The following is a 23,643-nucleotide window of genomic DNA, read 5'->3' as shown; positions in this document are numbered from 1 at the left end:
TATGCTGCTCTCAATCAGGTCCTCCTCATAGAACATCACATTGCCCTTCATCAGCTGTTTGAAAGCCACTTCAGCAAGTTTCACAATCACTTCTCTGTTGGACGGCAGGAGTTTCTCTGGATCTCTCTCTTCATACTTCTGCTTCCTCATGTTGATCTGAATCAGCAGGAAGTGGATGTACATTTCAGTCAGAGTTTGAGGGATTTCTGCACTCAGATCTTCTTCCAGGAGCTTCTGAAGCACAGTGGATGAGATCCAGCAGAAGACGGGGATGTGGCACATGATGTGGAGGCTTCTTGCTCTTCTGATGTGTGAGATGATTCTGCTGGCTTGATGCTCATCACTGATTCTCTTCCTGAAATATTCCTCCTTCTGAGGCTCAGTGAATCCCTGAATTTCTGTCAGACGGTGGATGTATTTGGAGGGGATCTGATTGGCTGCTGCTGGTCTGGAGGTGATCCAGATGAGAGCAGAGGGAAGCAGCTCTCCTTTCATCAGCTTTGACATCAACACAGCCACTGATGAAGTCTCAGTCACATCACAAACTTTCTGAGCGTCTGAAAACATCAGTGTGATTCTGCTTTCATCCAGACCATCAAAGATGAACACAACTTTACACTCCTCATAAATCTGTGAGTCCAGATCTTGAAGTTCAGGATGAAAGTCCAGCAGAAGTCTGTGAAGACTGTACTGATGATCTGGGATCAAGTTCAGCTCTCGAAATGGAAGCACAAACATGAAATCTACATCCTGATTGGCTTTTCCCTCGGCCCAGTCCAGAATGAACTTCTGCACAGAGACGGTTTTTCCGATTCCAGCGATGCCTTTAGTAAGAACAGTCTTGATCTGCTCTTTCTCCTCACATCCTGCTTCAGCGGAGGCTTTAAAGATGTCATTGCAGTAGATTGGAGTGTCTTGTGAGTGTTGTGTTCTGGCTGTTTTCTCCATCTGTAAAACCTCATGTTCTTCATTCACTCCTTTTCTCTCTCCCTCTATGATGTAGAGCTGTGTGTAGATGCTGTTCAGGAGGCTTTCATTCTCCTGGAGTTTCAGTCCCTCAAATAATCTCTCATACTTGTTCTTCATGCTGGTTTTGTGCTGCTCTTTGACTCTCTGTAGTTCAACATTCACTGCTTGAGGAGGATCCTGGGCTCGTATCTGATCATCTCTGATTGGTAACAAACATAAAAACATGTTTGTGAATAAAACATGGAAGGAACAGCACCACATTTAAGAGAGAAGTGTCAGTTTAATATACTCCTGTTATATACAGCATATTTACATTGAAGTACAACACATTTTCTAGAACATTGGCTGCATTTCATCAACTTTATATTTGCTACGCTAGCAGTTTTTGCTGTGGAATCAAAATTTAAATTGAGAATTGTAAAATTTAATTGGTATCTAACATGTCGGTGTCAAATAATTAGGGATGCACCGATCATAATTTTTCATGGCCGATTCCGATACCGATTTTTTTACAAGCAAACTGGCCAATTCCGATACAGATTTCCGATTTTTTTTTTATCTTTTAAGCAACAAACAAGAAAGAAGGAAAGTGTGCATAAACAAAATATTTGGTATTTGATAGGCCGAACTTGCTTTTGGCTATTGAAAACAATAACTGTAACCATCTGAAATTAACAGCAGTAACTGCACAATAAGTAGACTACATTCAATACAAACATAGATGGTATAGACATCAGCATTTAGCTTTTGTTTTTGAATCGGGTTGAAACTACAGATAACTGGCCCTAAATTTAAAGATTAACTGTAAAACATGTGAAATTAAACTGCATAGTTCTACAGTCCAAACAACACAATCAACACACATTCAATAAGATGTTTCTTAATCAGCATTCAGTATTTTAGTTTTTAAATTTGGTTTTAAATAAAAAAAGGTCTTTACCAGTGTCTTTATTTACAGACTAAATAAAAGTATTCTATATAAATACATTATTCCAAAAAGTTCAAATCAAATAATGTTGGTGCGAATAAAACAAAGATGCAATGTTTTTTTACTAACTAAATTTATTTTAACTTATTGTCTCAAGTTAAAAAATATAGATGTGAATCATTACCCTAAAATGTTTTAACTGGATGAATGAAACACTTTTTTTCAGTGTGCTACAGCAGGTGATTTTTAAATCAAATTAAGTCTATGTAATTTTAAGGTAAAATAAAAATAATCATCCTAATGCAGAACGTTTCAAACATGTATGCAAGTTCTAATAAAAAAAAAAAATAAAAAAAAAAAAATTGTTTCTCATCCAACACATGAGAAGTTGATCTGAACATCTCTTCATGGTCTACTCGTGTGAAGGGCGCGGACCGGTACAGTATACGCTCGCGCAGCTTCAGTGCGCAGGGAAGGCTATTATTTGTGCTGCAGTACACCAACGGCTGATCGCTTCCTGCTATCTGTGCCTCAGACATGAAGCTCTGCATTTCCAGTGATCGGCTGCCTGTGTCCTACGCACAGATTTCGAAATACTTCCACACAAATGACATAGCGAACGATAACAATGTATTCTGTGCACGCGACCGCACTCCCGGAAAAATCGGCCCAAAAAAGTAAAAAAAATGGCCGATTGCCGATCACGTATTTTAAGCAAAAACTGGCCGGTTCCGATTTATGGCCGGTCAACCGGTGCATCCCTACAAATAATCGTATTTATTAGTATAAAAGATAACCTAAATCAAAAACAATAATAAGAGCAACTATTTTATGTTTGTGTGGCAGGGCCAGTAATAATTTGAACAAGTGGCATGACTGGGCCAGAAGACACAATCCTTAGCATTGATCTCTGACAAATAAAGTGATTCTAGTTTACTCTGAGTGCTCCATGCTCCTTATGTGTGACAATAATACAGAAAATAATGAGAACAGCAGACAGCAGAAGAGTAAAAGCTTTAATAATGTCTCACAGCACGATACCAAGCTGATGGAGTCTCACCTGGGGTCAGAGGTCACTGGTTCAGCACTGAGGTCAGAGGTCACTGGTTCAGCACTGAATTTAGTAGGATTATCCATGGATGTGTTACTCTTCAGAGACACACAGCTGGGATCTGGAGATGAAGATCTTTCAGTGATCTCCATGATGAAGAACTGATCTGAGGTCTGTCAATGAAAAAACAAAACAAATTGGAGGAACAGTGAACGTTGGCCCATATGCTTATAAAATAGTAAATATTTGTGCCACATTTCCTGCTGCCAACAGGTGGTGTTATGATTATAACTGAATATCGACATGTAAATGTCTTTAGGCCAGGACTCTTACCAAACATGCAAGGTCTCGGGCAGATCAGACAAGTCATGTTTAAGTTAGTATAAAATAAGTAATTTCATGTTGCCAGCAGGTGGCGCTATACTTATAATTGAATATTGGCCTTTAGTTGTGTTCAGGCCAGTACTCTTATAAAACGTGATGTTTGGGTCAGATGGGGAATTGTATGCATGAGTTACAACAACTTCCTGTTTTATAGTATTAATAGAATAATTTTGCACATACTAAGTGTTGCTAGAATGTTTGAAAATATTTCTAGCATGATTAGCACACAATGGCATATTTTTACTGTGTTGCAAATAGTGCATAAAAGTGTTAAAAATGACACTTCCTGTTGTCAGAAGGTGGTGCTATGACTATAACCGAATATGGGCATGTTGATTTATTTAGGACAGGACATTTTGTCAAACGTGTGAAGTTTGAGGCAGATCGGACATTGCTTGCCTTAGTTACAGCAACTTTCTTTTTCACTACATTATTCGCATGCTTTTAACACTTAGCTAATATTGCTAGCAGGTATTAGTATGTATCTAGTATTTTGCCAGCCTATTTAACACTTGTTTACACTTTTTAATATGTTCCTAGGAGTCTGTAATAATGTTAACCATGTCCCTTCCTGTTACCAGCAGGTGGTAATATGATTATAACTGAATTTGGTCATGGTTGTTTGTTCAGGACAGAACACCTATCACACGTGTGAAGTTTGGGGAAGATCGGACATTGCTTGCCTTTTTTACAGCAACTTCCTTTTTCACTGCCTTAGTAGAATGCTTTACAACTTAGCTAAGTGTTGCTAGCATATTTCTTTATGTTTCTAGCATGCTGCCAGCCTATTTAACACTTGTTTATACTTTTTAATATGTTCCTAGGAGTCTGTTACAGTGTTAACCATGCCACTTCCTGTTTCCAGCAGGTGGCGCTATGACTATAACTGAATACGGGCATGCTGATATATTCAGTACGGGACTCTTGTCAAACGTGTGAAGTTTGGGGCAGATCGGACATTGCTAGCTTGAGTTACAGCAACTTTCTTTTTCACTACATTATTCGCATGCTTTTAACACTTAGCTAATATTGCTAGCAGGTATTAGTATGTATCTAGTATGTTGCCAGCCTATTTAACACTTGTTTACACTTTTTAATATGTTCCTAGAAGTCTGTAATAATGTTAACCATGTCCCTTCCTGTTACCAGCAGGTGGTAATATGATTATAACTGAATTTGGTCATGGTTGTTTGTTCAGGACAGAACACCTATCACACGTGTGAAGTTTGGGGAAGATCGGACATTGCTTGCCTTTTTTACAGCAACTTCCTTTTTCACTGCCTTAGTAGAATGCTTTACAACTTAGCTAAGTGTTGCTAGCATATTTCTTAATGTTTCTAGCATGCTGCCAGCCTATTTAACACTTGTTTATACTTTTTAATATGTTCCTAGGAGTCTGTTACAGTGTTAACCATGCCACTTCCTGTTTCCAGCAGGTGGCGCTATGACTATAACTGAATACGGGCATGCTGATATATTCAGTACGGGACTCTTGTCAAACGTGTGAAGTTTGGGGCAGATCGGACATTGCTAGCTTGAGTTACAACATCTTCCTTATTCAATGCCATAGTTGCATGCTTTAACACTTAGCTAAGTGTTGCTAGCATGTTTTATTATGCTTGTGCTTGTTTATTAGGCGCTATGACTATAACTGAATTTTTTCATGGGTGTTTGTTCAGGTCAGAACACCTATCACACGTGTGAAGTTTGGGGAAGATCGGACATTGCTTGCCTTAGTTACAGCAAATTCATTTTTCACTGCCTTAGATGGCTTCAACACTTAGCTAAGTATGTAAATTTTCGCCAGTCCTGATGTGTGTGCAAAGTTTCGTGAGTTTTGGAGCATGTTTAGGCCCTCAAAAATGTGCTCAATTACGGAGAAGAAGAAGAAGAATAAACGGAGCAATTCCAATAGGGTCCTCGCACTGCAGTGCTCGGGCCCTAATAAACGGAGCAATTACAAGAGGGTCCTCGCACCATCGGTGCTCGGGCCCTAATTAAAGCTGCACGCAGCGATGAAAGGGCCCTCGCACTCGGGCTCACCACCACCCTGTGCCCATAGGAGGAGCAGTGAATGTTGGGCCATATGCTTATAAAATAGTAAATATTTGTGCCATATTTCCTGCTGCCAACGCGTGCCGCTATGATTATAACTGAATATCGACATGTAAATGTCTTCAGGCCAGGACTCTTACCAAACATGCAAAGTTTCTGGCAGATCAGACAAGTTATGTTTAAGTTAGTATAAGATAAGTAATTTCCTGTTGCCAGCAGCAGATTGGGAATTGTATGCATGTGTTACAAACACTTCCTGTTTATACACTGTGTGCAGAATTATTAGGCAAATGAGTATTTTGACCACATCATCCTCTTTATGCATGTTGTCTTACTCCAAGCTGTATAGGCTCGAAAGCCTACTACCAATTAAGCATATTAGGTGATGTGCATCTCAGTAATGAGAAGGGGTGTAGTTTAATGACATCAACACCCTATATCAGGTGTGCATAATTATTAGGCAACTTCCTTTCCTTTGGCAAAATGGGTCAAAAGAAGGACTTGACAGGCTCCGAAAAGTCAAAAATAGTGAGATATCTTGCAGAGGGATGCAGCACTCTTAAAATTGCCAAGCTTCTGAAGCGTGATCGTCGAACAATCAAGCGTTTCATTCAAAATAGCCAACAGGGTCGCAAGAAGCGTGTGGAAAAACCAAGGCGCAAAATAACTGCCCGTGAACTGAGAAAAGTCAAGCGTACAGCTGCCAAGATGCCACTTGCCACCAGTTTTGCCATATTTCAGAGCTGCAACATCACTGGAGTGCCCAAAAGCACAAGGTGTGCAATACTCAGAGACATGGCCAAGGTAAGAAAGGCTGAAAAACGACCACCACTGAACAAGACACACATGCTGAAACGTCAAGACTGGGCAAAGAAATATCTCAAGACTGATTTTTCTAAGGTTTTATGGACTGAAATGAGAGTGAGTCTTGATGGGCCCGTGGCTGGATCGGTAAAGGGCGGAGAGCTCCAGTCCGACTCAGACGCCAGCAAGGTGGAGGTGGAGTACTGGTTTGGGCTGCTATCATCAAAGATGAGCTTGTGGGGCCTTTTCGGGTTGAGGATGGAGTCAAGCTCAACTCCCAGTCCTACTGCCAGTTTCTGGAAGACACCTTCAAGCAGTGGTACAGGAAGAAGTCTGCATTCTTCAAGAAAAACATGATTTTCATGCAGGACAATGCTCCATCACACGCGTCCAAGTACTCCACAGCGTGGCTGGCAAGAAAGGGTCTAAAAGAAGAAAAACTAATGACTTGGCCTCCTTGTTCACCTTATCTGAACTCCATAGAGAACCTGTGGTCCATCATGAAATGTGAGATTTACAAGGAGGGAAAACAGTACACCTCTCTGAACAGTGTCTGGGAGGCTGTGGTTGCTGCTGCACGCAATGTTGATGGTGAACAGATCAAAACACTGACAGAATCCATGGATGGCAGGCTTTTGAGTGTCCTTGCAAAGAAAGGTGGCTATATTGGTCACTGATTTGTTTTTGTTTTGTTTTTGAATGTCAGAAATGTATATTTGTGAATGTTGAGATGTTATATTGGTTTCACTGCTGAAAACAAATAATTGAAATGGGTATATATTTGTTTTTTGTTAAGTTGCCTAATAATTATGCACAGTAATAGTCACCTGCACACACAGATATCCTCCTAAAATAGCTACAACTAAAAACAAACTAAAAACTACTTCCAAAAATATTCAGCTTTGATATTAATGAGTTTTTGGAATCATTGAGAACATGGTTGTTGTTCAATAATAAAATTATTCCTCAAAAATACAACTTGCCTAATAATTCTGCACTCCCTGTAGTATTAATAGCATAATCATGCACATACTAAGTGTTGCTAGAATGTTTGAAAATATTTCTAGCATGATTAGCACACAATGGCATATTTTACTGTGTTGCAAATTGTGCATAAAGTGTTAAAAATTACACTTCCTGTTGCCAGCAGGTGGCGCTATGACTATAACCGAATATGGGCATGTTGATTTATTTAGGACATGACCCTTGTCAAACGTGTGAAGTTTGGGGCAGATCGGACATTGCTTGCCTGAGTTACAGCATCTACCTTTTTCACTGCATTAGTAGCATGCTTTAGCACTTAGCTAAGTGTTGCTAGCATGTTTTAGTATGCTTCAAGAAGGTTGCCTGCCTATTTAACACTTGTTGATGCTTTTATTATTTTGCAAAGAGTCCATAACAGTTTTAAAAATGCACCTTCCTGTTGCCAGCAGGTGGCACTATCATCGAATACGGGCATGTTGATGTCTTCAGGACAGGACTCTTATCAAACTTGTTCAATTTGTGGCATATTGGACACTGTATGCCTGAATTACCTGTTGGTATCGCTGTTGGACAGTGTTTTCTCTACTTCCTGTTGGCCTTCTGTAGCTAATCATAGCTCCGTGTAGCTGTTTTTATTTTATATTTTTTCTCTATAATCTTTCTTACTTATCATTGTCTGTTTGTTTGTTTGTTGTAAAATATAACTTAATTCACACCATATTTCTGATATTATCGATCAATCTTATCAGATTAACTTTGATCGTTCACTTTTCTGTGACTGCAGTACACCTGCAAAGCGTTAGCACTCATTAGCTTGTCATTAGTGTTTTCTTTTCTCCTCTCCTCTCCTCTTTCATGCTGCAGTTTTTCACAAGTTCATCAAACAACCGCAGTAAGAATATTTCATCAAGCACGGTGAGTAATGGCTTCGCCAGCTATCGTTATGTGCACCTCTTGCCACATGTACAGTTTATCTATCTCTGTCGCTGATGAGGGATTCACATAATAATGCAGGGAAATAGTTAGGCTGACAGAGAAGATTTCAGAATTAGAGACACGCATCCAAACTTTAATTGAGGACAGTAAGAATGTTAGGGCTCTAGATACGGCTTTGGATGCGTCTAGCTCAGGGACTCCTGTACATTGTCCGTTCCGGCAACAGAGCCCCTGCAGCAGGGCAACTGGGTGTCGGTGAGGCAGCGTAGTCATGGGTCAAAACACCGCTCTTCTGTTCCGATCAAATCATTAAACAGGTTCTCCCCACTCAGTGATGCACCCACTGAGAAACCTGATGAAAGTGCTCTAGTTATTGGTGATTCTATTGTACGGAACGTGAATATAGAGACCACCATAGTCAAATGTTTACCGGGAGCCAGAGCGCCTGACATCTTGGCAAATTTAAAAGTGCTGGCTAATGCTAAACGTAAATACAGTAAGATTGTTATTCATGCCGGCGCTAGTGATGTTCGCCAGTCGGAGATCACTAAAAATAACTTTAAAGAGGTGTGTGAACTTGCAAGCACGATGTCAGACACTGTTATATGCTCTGGTCTCCTCCCTGCTTACCGTGGTGATGAGATGCATAGCAGATTGTCATCACTCAATGGCTGGATGTCTAAGTGGTGCCCACAGAATAACATAGGTTTCATAGACAATTGGACGAGCTTTTGGGGCAGACCTGACCTGTTTAAAAGAGATGGTCTTCATCCCTCCTGGGGTGGCACCACTCTTCTGTCTAGAAATATGGCACATAGTCTTAGTGTTTATACTTGACTAACTGGGGCCCAGGTCAGGAAGCAGACAGACTGGCTAAACCGACCGTCTGCTAGCTGCCTCCCGTCACAGAGGTCAGTTAATTCTCAGCACATAGAGACTCTTTCACCTAGATATCATACTATAGAGACTGTGTCTGTTCCCCGAACTAGAAAATACAAAAAACGTCCAAACCAAGTTAAGGTTAACAATTTAATTGAGGTTCAACAAATAAAAAACAAATGCAATATGGATAAACAAATGATAAAGATTGGCTTATTGAATATCAGATCAATTTCTACGTAAACACTTTTTGACAGAAACTTGGCTAAAACCTGATGATTACATTATTTTAAATAAGTCCACCCCCCAAGATTACTGTTATAAACATGAGCCGCGTCTAAAAGGCAAAGGGGGAGGAGTTGCTTCAATTTATAACAACGTTTTCAGGATTTCTCAGAGGGCAGGCTTCAAGTATAACTTGTTTGAAGTGATGGTGCTTCATATAACATTATCCAGAGAAACCAATGTTAATGATAAATCCCCTGTTATGTTTGTACTGGCTACTGTATACAGGCCACCAGGGCACCATACAGACTTTATTAAAGAGTTTGGTGATTTTACATCCGAGTTAGTTCTGGCTGCAGATAAACTTTTAATAGTTGGTGATTTTAATATCCATGTCGATAATGAAAAAGATGCATTGGGATCAGCATTTATAGACATTCTGAACTCTATTGGTGTTAGACAACATGTTTTCAGGATGTCGAAATCATTATTTAGTTCTGTGTATTCATATAGCCAAAATTGTAAATTCTACTTCTTGTTACAAGTATCGAAGAACCATCACTTCTACCACAAAAGACTGCTTTTTAAGTTACCTTCCTGATGTATCCAAATTCCTTAGCATATCCAAAACCTCAGAACAACTTGATGATGTAACAGAAAAGTTACATCATCAAACGTTCCACCATCATCCCCATCCCTAAGAAACCCAAAATTACAGGACTAAATGACTACAGGCCTGTGGCTCTAACGTCTGTAGTCATGAAGTCATTTGAAAAACTGGTGCTGGCCCACCTGAAGGACATCACTGGACACTTGCTGGATCCTCTTCAGTTTGCCTACAGAGCAAACAGGTCTGTGGACGATGCAGTAAACATTGGACTGCATTATGTTCTGCAACACCTAGACAGACCGGGGACTTATGTGAGGATCCTGTTTGTGGACTTCAGCTCGGCCTTCAACACGATCATCCCAAACCTCCTCCTGCCCAAACTAAATCAGCTCTCCGTGCCCACCTCAGTCTGTCAGTGGATCAACAGCTTCCTGACAGACAGGCAGCAGCTAGTGAGGCTGGGAAAATACACATCCAGCACCCGTACAATCAGCACCGGAGCTCCCCAGGGCTGCGTTCTCTCCCCACTGCTCTTCTCCCTGTACACCAACGATTGCACATCTAAGGACCCCTCTGTCAAGCTCCTGAAGTTTGCAGACCACACCACACTCATCGGCCTCATCCAGGACGGTGACGAGTCTGCTTACAGACAGGAGGTAAAAGAGCTGGCTGTCTGGTGCAGTCTCAACAACCTGGAGCTTAACACACTCAAAACAGTGGAGATGATCGTGGACTTCAGGAGAAACCCCCCTGCACTCCCCCCACTCACCATCATGAACAGCACTGTGACTGCAGTGGAGTCATTCAGGTTCCTGGGAACCACCATCTCTCAGGACCTGAAGTGGGACATTCACATTGACTCCATTGTGAAAAAGGCCCAGCAGAGGTTGTACTTCCTTCGCCAGCTGAGGAAGTTTAACCTGCCACAGGAGCTGCTGAAACAGTTCTACTCCACCATCATTGAATCCATCCTCTGCACTTCAGTAACTGTCTGGTTCAGCTCAGCTTCTAAATCTGACCTCAGAAGACTACAGAGAGTAGTCCGGACTGCTGAGCGAATCATCGGTTCAACTCTCCCTTCTATTCAAGAACTGTACTTATCCAGAGTGAGAAAAAGGGCTGTCAAAATCACTCTGGACCCCTCACATCCTGCACACTCCCTCTTTGAACTGTTGCCATCTGGTCGACGCTACAGAGCACTGAGCACTAGAACGACCAGACACAGGACCAGTTTCTTCCCTCAGGCAATCCATCTTATGAACAGCTTATAATAACGGCGAACACACTACACTTTATATTTATATACACACACACCTTATTTATCTAACACACATACTTAGCATACACTTTTTTTTTGCACACAATATATATGTAAATACATAACTTCATTTTGTAATATACCTGCCTACAACTGTCATTTGTATATTGTCATTCACTATCTACTTATTTGTATTTTTTATTCTTTTATTATGTGTTTTATGTTCTGTCGCTGTCATTCTGTTGTACTGCGGAGCTTCTGAAACGAAAACAAATTCCTCGTATGTGTAAACATACCTGGCAATAAAGCTCATTCTGATTCTGATTCTGATTCTGAAACTACGGACTCTCTCTTTTCTAGCACTTTAAATACAGTTGCTCCTTTATGCTTAAGGAAGGTTAAGGAAAACAGTTTGACACCATGGTAAAATGAGCATACTCGCACCCTAAAGAGAGCAGCCCGAAAAATGGAGCGCAGCTGGAGGAAAACAAAACTAGAGGTATTTCGTATTGCTTGGCGGGAAAGTAGCATATCCTATAGAAAAGCATTAAAAACTGCTAGATCTGATTACTTTTCTTTTATTTTAGAAGCAAACAAACATAACCCCAGGTATTTATTCAATACAGTGGCTAAATTAACGAAAAATAAAGCCTCAACAAGTGTTGACATTTCCCAACACCACAACAGTAATGACTTTATGAACTACTTTACTTCTAAAATTGATCCTATTAGAGATAAAATTGCAACCATTCAGCCGTCAGCTACAGTATCACATCAGACAGTGCACTATAGACCCCCTGAGGAACAGTTCCACTCATTCTCTACTATAGGAGAGGAAGAATTGTATAAACTTGTTAAATCATCTAAACCAACAACATATATGTTAGACCCTATACCATCTAAGCTCCTAAAAGAGGTGCTTCCAGAAGTCATAGGTCCTCTTCTGACTATTATTAATTCCTCATTGTCATTAGGATATGTCCCCAAAACCTTCAAACTGGCTGTTATTAAGCCTCTCATAAAAAAACACAACTTGACCCCAGAGAATTTGTTAATTATAGACCAATCTCGAATCTCCCTTTTCTGTCCAAGATACTAGAAAAGGTGGTATCCTCACAATTATATTCCTTCTTAGAGAAAAATGGTATATGTGAGGATTTCCAGTCAGGATTTAGACCGTATCATAGTACTGAAACTGCTCTCCTTAGAGTTACAAATGATCTGCTCTTATCATCTGATCATGGGTGTATCTCTCTATTAGTTTTATTGGATCTTAGTGCTGCGTTTGACACAATTGACCACAGCATTCTTTTGCATAGACTTGGACACTTTGTTGGCATCAGTGGAAGTGCATTAGCATGGTTTAAATCATACTTATATGACCGCCATCAGTTCGTAGCAGTGAATGAAGATGTATCATATCGATCACAAGTGCAGTATGGAGTACCTCAAGGCTCAGTACTAGGGCCGCTACTCTTCACGCTTTATATGTTACCCTTGGGAGATATCATCAGGAAACATGGTGTTAGCTTTCACTGTTATGCTGATGATACTCAGCTCTATATTTCCTCGCAGCCCGGTGAAACACACCAATTTGAAAAACTAATGGAATGCATAGTCGATATAAAAAATTGGATGACGAGTAATTTCTTACTGCTAAATTCAGAAAAAACAGAGGTGTTAATCATAGGGCCTAAAAACTCTGCTTGTAATAACCTAGAACACTGTCTAAGACTTGATGGTTGCTCTGTCAATTCTTCGTCATCAGTTAGGAACCTAGGTGTGCTACTTGATCGCAATCTTTCCTTAGAAAGCCACGTTTCTAGCATTTGTAAAACTGCATTTTTCCATCTCAAAAATATATCTAAATTACGGCCTATGCTCTCAATGTCAAATGCAGAAATGTTAATCCATGCATTTATGACTTCAAGGTTAGACTATTGTAATGCTTTATTGGGTGGTTGTTCTGCACGCTTGGTAAAAAAACTACAGCTAGTCCAAAATGCAGCAGCAAGAGTTCTTACTAGAACCAGGAAGTATGACCATATTAGCCCGGTCCTGTCCACACTGCACTGGCTCCCTATCAAACATCGTATAGATTTTAAAATATTGCTTATTACTTATAAAGCCCTGAATGGTTTAGCACCTCAGTATTTGAATGAGCTCCTTTTACATTATACTCCTCTACGTCCGCTACGTTCTCAAAACTCAGGCAATTTGATAATACCTAGAATATCAAAATCAACTGCGGGCGGCAGATCCTTTTCCTATTTAGTGCGCATGCGCCAGCTTGCACGCAGCCTGTTGCAGTTGCCCCGTCGTTTCGTCACCTTATTTTTAACTTTAATTCTAATTTTAAACTTCACTGGTGTGATTTGGTCCATATGTAATTTAACTTAAAATAGACTCTCTCTAATCATGCAGTTTGAGAAAGTTTTTGTAAGCCACGGAATTGTTCGTGGCTGCTTTGTTTACACCCGGGACCAGCTGATCGCGCTGAAGCCGACTGCGGCGCACAGACCCATAGACATCCCCACTGAGATCTGGAGGAGGACACACAGAGGTTGCAGAGGTGGAGTGAGGCGGCGAGGGAAGAGAAAGGGCTCCAGACAACAGAGACTTATGAGAAGGAGGTTTAAGCCGTGTCTCCCCTCTCTCATTATGGGCAACGTGAGGTCAATGGCTAATAAGATGAATGAGCTAACAGGGTTAGCCCGGAGTCAGAGGGAGTTCCGGGAGTGTAGTTTAATGTGCTTTACGGAGACTTGGCTAAACTCGGATATTCCTGATCACAACGTTTCCATCGACGGCTTTCAGATTGTTCGGGCTGACAGGGACTGCAACAAGAGCGGTAAGCGTAAAGGTGGGGGGCTTGCCGTTCTAGTTAACAACAGATGGTGTAATCCAGGTCACATTACGATTAAACAGCGTATTTGTAGCCCGGACACTGAACTGCTTGCTGTGGGACTCCGGCCATATTATCTGCCACGGGAAATTTCACATGCCATTGCCATTGCTGTTTACGTTCCGCCCTCTGCTAACCCGACGTCGGCGTGTAATGTTATTTACTCCGTTATTGCTGAACTTCAGACTAAACACCCGAGTGCCCTCATAGTGATCTCGGGTGACTTCAACCACGTCAATATGAATAACACACTAACCAACTTTACCCAGTATGTGAGATGCCACACTAGAGAGGAGAGGATCTTGGACCTGCTGTATGCTAACGTCAAGGATGCATATAGCTCTTCCTCCCTCCCCCCCCCTGGGCAGGTCAGACCACAACCTGGTTTACATCAATCCCTGTTACGTGCCTCTGGTGAAAAGGCAGCCTGTGATCACAAGGACTGTGAGTAGATGGTCTGATGAGGCTTATGAAACACTTCAGGGATGTTTCGAGGTGACAGACTGGAGTGCACTCTGTGAGCCACATGGAGAGGATATAGATGGGCTTACTGAGTGTATCTCGGACTACATAAATTTCTGTGTGGACAGCATTGTCCCAGCAAAAATTGTACGTTGTTACCCAAACAACAAACCGTGGGTAACTAGGGACATCAAAGACATTCTGAATGCCAAAAGGAGGGCTTTTAGAGACGGGAATAGGGAGGAGATGAAGGCCATTCAGAGGGAGCTAAAGATGAAGATCAGAGAGGCTAAGGATAAGTACAGGAGGAAGCTGGAGCGTAAACTCCAGCAAAACAACATGAGGGAGGTATGGAGCGGCATGAGGAACATCACTGGCTTCAGATCGAATGGCTGCAGTGGAGTTGAGGACAGCTTGGATAGGGCCAATGAACTTAATCTGTTTTTCAACAGATTTGATACTGTCTCTCATGCACATGTACCCACTAACTCTGCGGCTGTCTCACCTATTATCCAACTACTCACTTCTCCTCCTTACTGTCCTCCCTCCTCATCTTGGGACATCCTTTCACCCACATCCTCCACCCCACAGGTTAATAGCACTCTCCAGCCAAATGACTCATCTCTTCTTCCTCCTCTTCCAATCTCTGTGTGCCTCACTTCTGAGCAGGTGAGAAGACAGCTGAGGAGACTACACTCAAATAAGGCTGCAGGGCCTGACGGTGTTCGTCCTGGGGTGCTTAAAGCCTGTGCCTCCCAGCTGTGTGGAGTACTTCAGCATATCTTCAATCTGAGTCTGTCTCTCCAAAGGGTCCCTGTACTGTGGAAGACATCTTGCATAGTTCCTGTGCCAAAGACGCCACGTCCTAGTAACTCCAGGGACTACAGACCTGTGGCACTGACCTCTCACATTATGAAGACCCTGGAGAGACTGGTCATGGAGCAGCTGAGGCCTATGGTTAGTTCCATCCTGGATCCACTCCAGTTCGCATACCAGCCCAGAATTGGTGTTGAGGATGCTATCATCTTTCTGCTCAACCGTATCTACCCCCACCTGGACAAGCCGGCGAGCACGGTGAGGATCATGTTTTTTGACTTTTCGAGTGCTTTCGACACCATCCGGCCGGCCTTGCTGGGTGAGAAGCTGACAGCGATGCAGGTGGATGCTCCTCTTGTGTCCTGGATTGTTGACTACCTGACTGGCAGACCACAGTATGTCCGCCTGCAACACTGTGTATCAGACAGCATAATCAGCAACACCGGGGCCCCGCAAGGGACTGTCCTCTCTCCCTTTCTCTTCACTATTTACACCACGGACTTCAACTACCATACAGAGTCTTGCCATCTTCAGAAGTTTTCTGATGACTCTGTTGTGGTTGGATGTATTAGAGAGGGTGATGAGACCAAGTACAGAGCTGTGGTGAGGGACTTTGTCACATGGTGCGGGCAGAACCATTTGCAGCTCAACATGACAAAGACGAAGGAGCTGGTTGTGGATCTAAAGAGAGCAAAGACACCGGTGAAAGCAGTTTCCATCCTGGGGGTCCCTGTGGACACTGTGGAGGATTATAAATACCTAGGAGTGCACATTGACAAGAAACTGGGCTGGGCTAAGAACACTCAAGCTCTCTACAGGAAGGGCCAAAGCCGTCTCTATTTTTTGAGGAGGCTGAGGTCCTTCAACATTTGCAGGACGATGTTGAGAATGTTTTATGAGTCGGTGGTGGCCAGTTCTATCATGTTTGCTGTTGCATGCTGGGGCAGCGGGATGAGGGTTGCAGATGCTAACAGACTCAAAAAACTGATCCGTAAGGCTAGCAACGTTGTGGGGGTAGAGCTTGACTCTCTGGCGGTGGTGTCTGAGAGGAGGATGTTGTCCAAATTACATGCCATCCTGGACAATGTATCCCATCCACTTCATTATGTGCTGCTCAAACACAAGAGCACTTTCAGTGAAAGATTTATTCTTCCGAAATGCACCACAGAGCGTCACAGGAAGTCATTTCTCCCTGTGGCCATTAAGCTTTATAACGCCTCCCTCTAATTGCCTGATACACTGACATTTAGTTAATTTTTAACTGACAATATCCCTGTTTCTGTGTAATATTATCTTTAATACTTATATGTGAAATATTCCATGTTGCTTTTTATATTTATGTTTATTTATACTTTTATACTATTTATATTTTTATTTATTCATTTCTTATGCTTGAAAGGCGGGCTATTGTGACAAAGAATTTCCCCTTGGGGATTAATAAAGTATTCTGATTCTGATTCTGATTCTGATTTGGCGCCTAAACTCTGGAATAGCCTACCTAACATTGTTCGGGAGGCAGACACACTCTTGCAGTTTAAATCTAGATTAAAGACCCATCTCTTTAACCTGGCATACACATAACATACTAATATGCTTTTAATATCCAAATCCGTTAAAGGATTTTTAGGCTGCTTTAATTGGGTAAACCGGAACCGGAAACACTACACATAACACTTTCTACATCATTAGAAGAATGGCATCTACGCTAATATCTGTCTGTTTCTCTCTTGTTCCGAGGTCACCGTGGCCACCAGATCCAGTCTGTATCCAGATCAGAGGGTCACTGCAGTCGCCCGGATCCAGTACGTATCCAGACCAGATGGTGGATCAGCACCTAGAAAGGACCTCTACTGCCCTGAAAGACAGCGGAGACCAGGACAACTAGAGCCCCAGATACAGATCCCCTTGTCTCAGAGGACCACCAGGACAAGACCACAGAAAACAGATGATTATTCTGCACAATCTGACTTTGCTGCAGCCTGGAATTGAACTACTGGTTTCGTCTGGTCAGAGAAGAACTGACCCCCCAACTGAGCCTGGTTTCTCCCAAGGTTTTTTTCTCCATTCGGTCACCGATGGAGTTTCGGTTCCTTGCAGCTGTCGCCTCTGGCTTGCTTAGTTGGGGTCACTTCATCTACAGCGATATCATTGACTTGATTGCAAATAAATGCACAGACACTATTTAAACTGAACAGAGATGACATAACTGAATTCAATGATGAACTGCCTTTAACTATCATTTTGCATTATTGAGACACTGTTTTCCAAATGAATGTTGTTCAGTGCTTTGACGCAATGTATTTTGTTTAAAGCACTATATAAATAAAGGTGATTGATTGATTGATAATTACAGTAACTCCCTAATTCACTGCAGTAATATGATGCTTTAGCATATTAGTGTTGCTAATATGTTTCAGTATGTTTCTAGCATGCTGCCAGTGTATTAATCACTTGCTGGCACTTTTTAATATGTTGCTAGGACTCCATAACATTGTTACACATGCTAGGAGTCCATAAGAGTGTTACACATGACACTTCATGTTGCCAGTAGATGGCACTATGACTATAACGGAATACGGGCATGTTGATGTGTTCGGTACAGGACTCTTGTCAAATGTCTGAAGTTTGGGGCAGATCGGACGATGCTAGCCTGAGTTACAGCAACTTCCTTATTCAATGCATTAGTTGCATACTTTGACACTTAGCTAAATGTTGATAGCATGTTTTATTATGTTTCTAGAATTTTGCCAGCCTATTTAACTCATTTTGACACGTTTTAATTTGTCCCTAGGAGTCCATAACAGTGTTAACATTGTCACTTCCTGTTACCAGCAGGTGGCGCTATGACTATAACTGAATTTGGTCATGGTTGTTTGTTTGGAACAAAACACCTATCACACGTGTGAAGTTTGGGGAAGATCGGACATTGCTTGCCTTAGTTAGAGTAACTTCCTTTTTCACTGACTTAGTAGAATGCTTTAACACTTAGCTAAGTGTTGCTAGCATGTATTAGTATGTATCTAGTATGTTGCCAGCCTATTTAACAATTGTTTACACTTTTTAATTTGTTCCTAGGAGTCTGTAATAGTGTTAACCATGTCACTACCTGTTACCAGCAGGTGGCGCTATGACTATAACTGAATTTGGTCATGGGTGTTTGTTCAGGACAGAACACCTTTCACACGTGTGAAGTTTGGGGAAAATCGGACATTGCTTGCCTGAGTTACAGCAACTTACTTTTTCACTACATTAGTAACATGCTTTAGCACTTAGCTAAGTGTTGCTAGCATGTATTAGTATGTATATAGTATGTTGCCAGCCTATTTAACACTTGTTTACACTTTTTAATATGTTCCTAGGAGTCTGTAATAGTGTTAACCATGTCACTTCCTGTTACCAGCAGGTGGCGCTATGACTATAACTGAATTTGTTCATGGGTGTTTGTTCAAGACAGAACACCTATCACACATGTGAAGTTTGGGGAAGATCGGACATTGCTTGCCTGAGTTACAGCAACTTACTTTTTCACTGCCTTCGTAGAATGCTTTAACACTTAGCTAAGTGTTTCTAGCATGTTTTATTATGTTTCTAGCATGTTGCCAGCCTATTTAACACTTTTTGGCACTTTTAATTTGTTCCTAGGAGTCCATAACAGTCTTAACAGTGTCACTTCCTGTTACCAGCAGGTGGCGCTATGACTATAACTGAGTTTGGTCATAAGTCTTTGTTCAGAACAGAACACCTATCACACGTGTGAAGTTTGGAGAAGATCGGACATTGCTTGCCTGAGTTACAGCAACTTCCTTTTTCACTACATTAGTAGCATGCTTTAGCACTTAGCTAAGTGTTGCTAGCATGTATTAGTATATATCTAGTATGTTGCCAGCCTATTTGACACTTGTTGATGCTTTTTAATATGTTCCTTCCCACACGTGTGAAGTTTGGAGAAGATCGGACATTGCTTGCCTGAGTTACAGCAACTTCCTGTCTCACAGCGAAACATCAAACTTTGTCAGGCCGCCAGGGACACACCCCTTGATGAAAACCTTCACAATTTAACATCACAAAGGTCTTATGATGACCCTCACCAAATTTGAAGATAATCCGATTAAAACTGTAGGAGTTTGTCAAAGTACGAGGCATGGAAATGGCAAAAACTGCACAAAAATCATACAGGAAATTCAAAATAACTTATTTCCTGTTGGGTTTTGGATGTTGCTAGCATGTTTTATTATGTTTCTAGCATGTTGCCAGCCCATTTAACACTTTTTGACACTTTTTAATGTTCCTAGGAGTCTGTAATAGTGTTAACATTGTCACTTCCTGTTACCAGCAGGTGGCGCTATGACTATAACTGAATTTTGGTCATGGGTGTTTGTTCGGATCAAAACACCTATCACACGTGTGAAGTTTGGGGAAGATCGGAGATTGCTTGCCTTAGTTACAGTAACTTCCTTTTTAACTGACTTAGTAGAATGCTTTAACACTTAGCTAAGTGTTGCTAGCATGTATTAGTATGTATCTAGTATGTTGCCAGCCTATTTAACAATTGTTTACACTTTTTAATATGTTCCTAAGAGTCTGTAATAGTGTTAACCATGTCACTTCCTGTTGCCAGCAGGTGGCTCTATGACTATAACTGAATTTGGTCATGGGTGTTTGTTCAGGACAGAACACCTTTCACACGTGTGAAATTTGCGGAAGATCGGACATTGCTTGCCTGAGTTACAGCAACTTCCTTTTTCACTACATTAGTAACATGCTTTAACACTTAGCTAAGTGTTTCTAGCATGTATTAGTATGTATGTAGTATGTTGCCAGCCTATTTAACACTTGTTTACACTTTTTTAATATGTTCCTAGGAGTCTGTAATAGTGTTAACCATGTCACTTCCTGTTACCAGCAGGTGGCGCTATGACTATAACTGAATTTGGTCATGGGTGTTTGTTCAGGGCAGAACACCTATCACATGTGTGAAGTTTGGGGAAGATCGGACATTGCTTGCCTTTTTTACAGCAACTTCCAGTTTCACGGCGAAACATCAAAATTTGTCAGGCCGCCAGGGACACACCTCTTGACGAAAACTCAAAACCTTCACAATTTAACATCACAAAGGTCTTATGATGACCCTCACCAAATTTTAAGATAATCCGATTAAAACTGTAGGAGGAGTTAGTCAAAGTACGAGGCATGGAAATGGCAAAAACTGCACAAAACTCATACAGGAAATTCAAAATAACTTACTTCCTTTTGGGTTTTGGATTTTGTACCAAGATACTTTTTTGTAGGTAATGGTGTGTTACATGTGTGTACCGATTTTCATGAATGTACGTGAAACACAGCTCAAGGCGCGTTCCGTTGAAATTTAACAGGTGGTGCTATTGAGCCATTTTGCCACACCCACTTCTGAAACCTATATCAGATACAAATTTTCGCCAGTCCTGGTGCGTGTGCAAAGTTTCGTGAGTTTTGGAACATGTTTAGGCCCTCAAAAATGCGATTCATTTCGGAGAAGAAGAAGGTTTTTGTGCCGATATATCCAACAAACTAACTGATAATAATTTATTTTAGTAATAATGTATTTTTCTCATCATGCAGCAGTGTAGTGATTCTGTGCTTGTTCAGAATATAAACTAGTGATACCTGAAAGACAAATCTACACTTTTTAGAAAGACGTGTTTTTATAGTATCATACCAGAGTTTAATACATCACCATCAGTTACTCCTAGTTTCTCTTTAGAAATAATATTTGTGCAGAAAACATTCTTACATTTTTGAAACAATGAAATGAGTAATGGCCTTTTTTGCATCGTTACATTAAAGCTGAAATAATATTTGACATTATCTTCATAATTTAAACATCATAAACCTGCTATTGTAATAGAAATATTTCATAGCCATCAATATCTGTGACTCGTGACATCATATGAGCTCTTGAAGATCTGAGGCCTTTGAGTCTCCTTCAGCAAAATGTAATTAAAATTTTATGCGTTACTCCCCTAACTCCACTTCGTGCCTAAAAGCTGTTATAAAACCACTGTAAGCCCCACCCAGCCCGGATACAATGTTCCCCTTTCTTTATTTTAGCTGCACATTGACAGTAATAAAAAGTGGAAGTTACGATCATGTATATTCAAACCATACGCTACCCCTGCGCTAAGAAAAACACATTGTACAGGGTTTACAGAATCAATATAGGAGTCTAATAAATGTTGATCAGGAAGAATAGAATTGTACTCTGTGTGTGTCAAGATCAGATCTCAAAGACGTGTTCTGTGTTCTCGTGTTCTTCTGAGTTCTTCTTTCAAGATCTCTCTCCTCGAGAACACAAGTCCGTTCTTTACGATCTCTGAACTGAGAAACAGTCTGAACATAAAGTCTGGCGCAGAAAGATGAGCTCTTCACTCCATCTCCATCATTTTAAACTGTGTCGCACCAACTCCCTCAAATCTCCGTTAAAGTGTGAAGAGTTTAACACGAGAGCGACATTCTACAATAATACATGATATTAGAAGCTGACAACTCAACTTACCGTCAACTCTGAGATCTGAACAGAAGGAGTTTAACCCTTCAGAATACGCATTTATTCTCGAGTTTACTTTCGGTTTCAACACTCTTCTTCTTCTTCTTCTTCTTCTTCTTCTTCTTCTTCTTCTTCTTCTCCTTCTCCTTCTTCCTCTTCTTCTTCTATTCGAGAACCGAGGAGCTGATGATACTGCGCATGTGTGATTCAGCGTGAAGCAGACCGACACACAGAGCATCTGAACTGAACTGATTCTTTTGGTGATTGATTCTGAACTGATTCTGTGCTAGTGTTATGGGCGCGGGTAAACCGAAGGCTTGAATCAAGGGCAATCATCGCAAATGACGCCATTACATTGAGCGCAAACGAACCGGTGAACCATTTTGTTCAATCGGTTTATTGAATCGAACTGTCAGAAAGAGCTACTGTTGATCCGAAAACCGATGCAACCGGTTCTTAACTCGTAAACGAGTCAGTCTATTGTTCGTTATCTGGCTCGGCTCTGTGTTCATCTTCAGTTCTCTCTTCACATCAGTTCAGTCAGTGTACTGTTTGAGTACATGATTACTCCGGGATATTGGTTTGTTTGAACTCAGAGGGAGTGTCAGCCACATTAAAAAAGTTAACAGCTTAAGTCATTTGTGGATTAATGCATATTAGAGATGTGAACCATTTAAAATTATTCAGTTTGATTTGGTGAACTGAATGATTCGTTCGCGAACCGGATATCACAAACTGCTTTGTTTTGAACTCTCTCTCACAACAGACACGGAAGAGAAGACAATGCTGAATAAAGTCGTAGTTTTTGCTATTTTTGGATGTATGTAAAATTTATTTTCGATGCTTCAACAAATTCTAACGGACCCTCTGATGTCACATGGACTACTTTGATGATGTTTTTCTTACCTTTCTGGACATGGACAGTATACCGTACACACAGCTTCAATAGAGGGACTGAGAGCTCTCGGACTAAATCTAAAATATCTTAAACTGTGTTCTGAAGATATACGGACGTCTTACAGGTTTGGAACAACATGAGGGTAAGCTATTAATTACATAATTTTGCTATCTGGGTGAACTAACCCTTTAAACAACGCTTTTCTAGTGTCTATCTACTGTTCCTTGTCCCCCTAAAGCCACTCTGATCTGGTGATAAATTCTTACAAATAACACAATAATCTTTCTGTAATATTCTTTTCTATTATTTTACATCCATGGGAAGTGAGTGCTCTTGGTCTTCAGTTTGTTGGAATACTATGATTCTTCCCAGGCTTCCTTCTGGGAATAACTATTGGCGCTTTCCATGTCTTTTGTAAAACCTCTTGGATCCAGATCTTGTCGAATAAAACCCAAAGTCTCTCCACTGAGATGTTTTATCTGACCATAGCTCACTCCGTCTTGTCCAGCGGCTCATTCTTTCACTCTTTTTAATGCTTTCTTAAATTCAGTCATTTCAAATGTCCAGAACTTCCCTTCTGTCTTTTACTGTCAGCTTTATTCTGAACATCTCTTCTCTTCATCTCTTTCTCTCTTCACACAAGTTTCTAGAAGAGTTGTCTTTTATAAGCTCCTCTGGAAACATTATTGTCTTCTCTTCATCTGTTTCTGCTAACTCTTCTCCTCTTCTGAGAACAGATCATTCAATCTCTTACTTATTCCTCTCATTTTTTTTAATTATGTTTCATGTCTTTTACAGGATGACTTCTACATTTTTCATTACAGAATGATCTCCAAAAATATTTTTTAGTCTTTCTGACCTCCACAGCTTGAGCTTCTTTACGATTGATTACATTTTCTTTTGAGTTTCCTAAACGCTTTTCTTTTATTTCTTATAGCTTCATTGCGATCTTCATG

At 40.9% G+C, this 23,643-nt stretch overlaps 1 protein-coding gene and 1 long non-coding RNA gene across 12 annotated transcripts in view; one reads left to right on the top strand and one right to left on the bottom strand.

Moving 5' to 3' along the window:
• The window catches only part of LOC128020811 (NACHT, LRR and PYD domains-containing protein 3), a 638,518-nt gene that overhangs the window by 107,124 nt on the left and 507,751 nt on the right, over positions 1–23,643 (bottom strand). The window contains exons 2-3 of one of the 11 annotated variants that reach the window (XM_052608386.1): positions 2,958–3,121; positions 1–1,168 (exon numbers count right to left, since the gene is read on the bottom strand). The exon at positions 1–1,168 is cut by the window's left edge and continues 668 nt beyond it. The exons of 9 other annotated variants lie outside the window; for them this stretch is intronic. In XM_052608386.1, coding sequence (XP_052464346.1) covers positions 1–1,168; positions 2,958–3,100 — 1,311 coding nt within the window. In that variant the 5' untranslated portion in view covers positions 3,101–3,121. Of the gene's footprint in view, positions 1,169–2,957; positions 3,122–23,643 lie in introns of those variants that run through there. One more of the 11 variants, XM_052608309.1, reaches the window with a different exon arrangement.
• Positions 1–23,643, top strand: part of LOC127939993 (uncharacterized) — a 235,539-nt gene that overhangs the window by 74,993 nt on the left and 136,903 nt on the right. Inside the window, exon 2 of the long non-coding RNA XR_008148938.1 lies at positions 2,970–2,996. This is a non-coding gene — a long non-coding RNA (uncharacterized LOC127939993). The remainder of the gene's footprint in view (positions 1–2,969; positions 2,997–23,643) is intronic.

Source organism: Carassius gibelio, chromosome A1 (assembly GCF_023724105.1).
Source record: "Carassius gibelio isolate Cgi1373 ecotype wild population from Czech Republic chromosome A1, carGib1.2-hapl.c, whole genome shotgun sequence".
In the NCBI taxonomy this organism is placed as follows: Eukaryota; Metazoa; Chordata; class Actinopteri; order Cypriniformes; family Cyprinidae; genus Carassius; species Carassius gibelio.
This window is presented reverse-complemented; position numbering and strand designations above follow the sequence as displayed.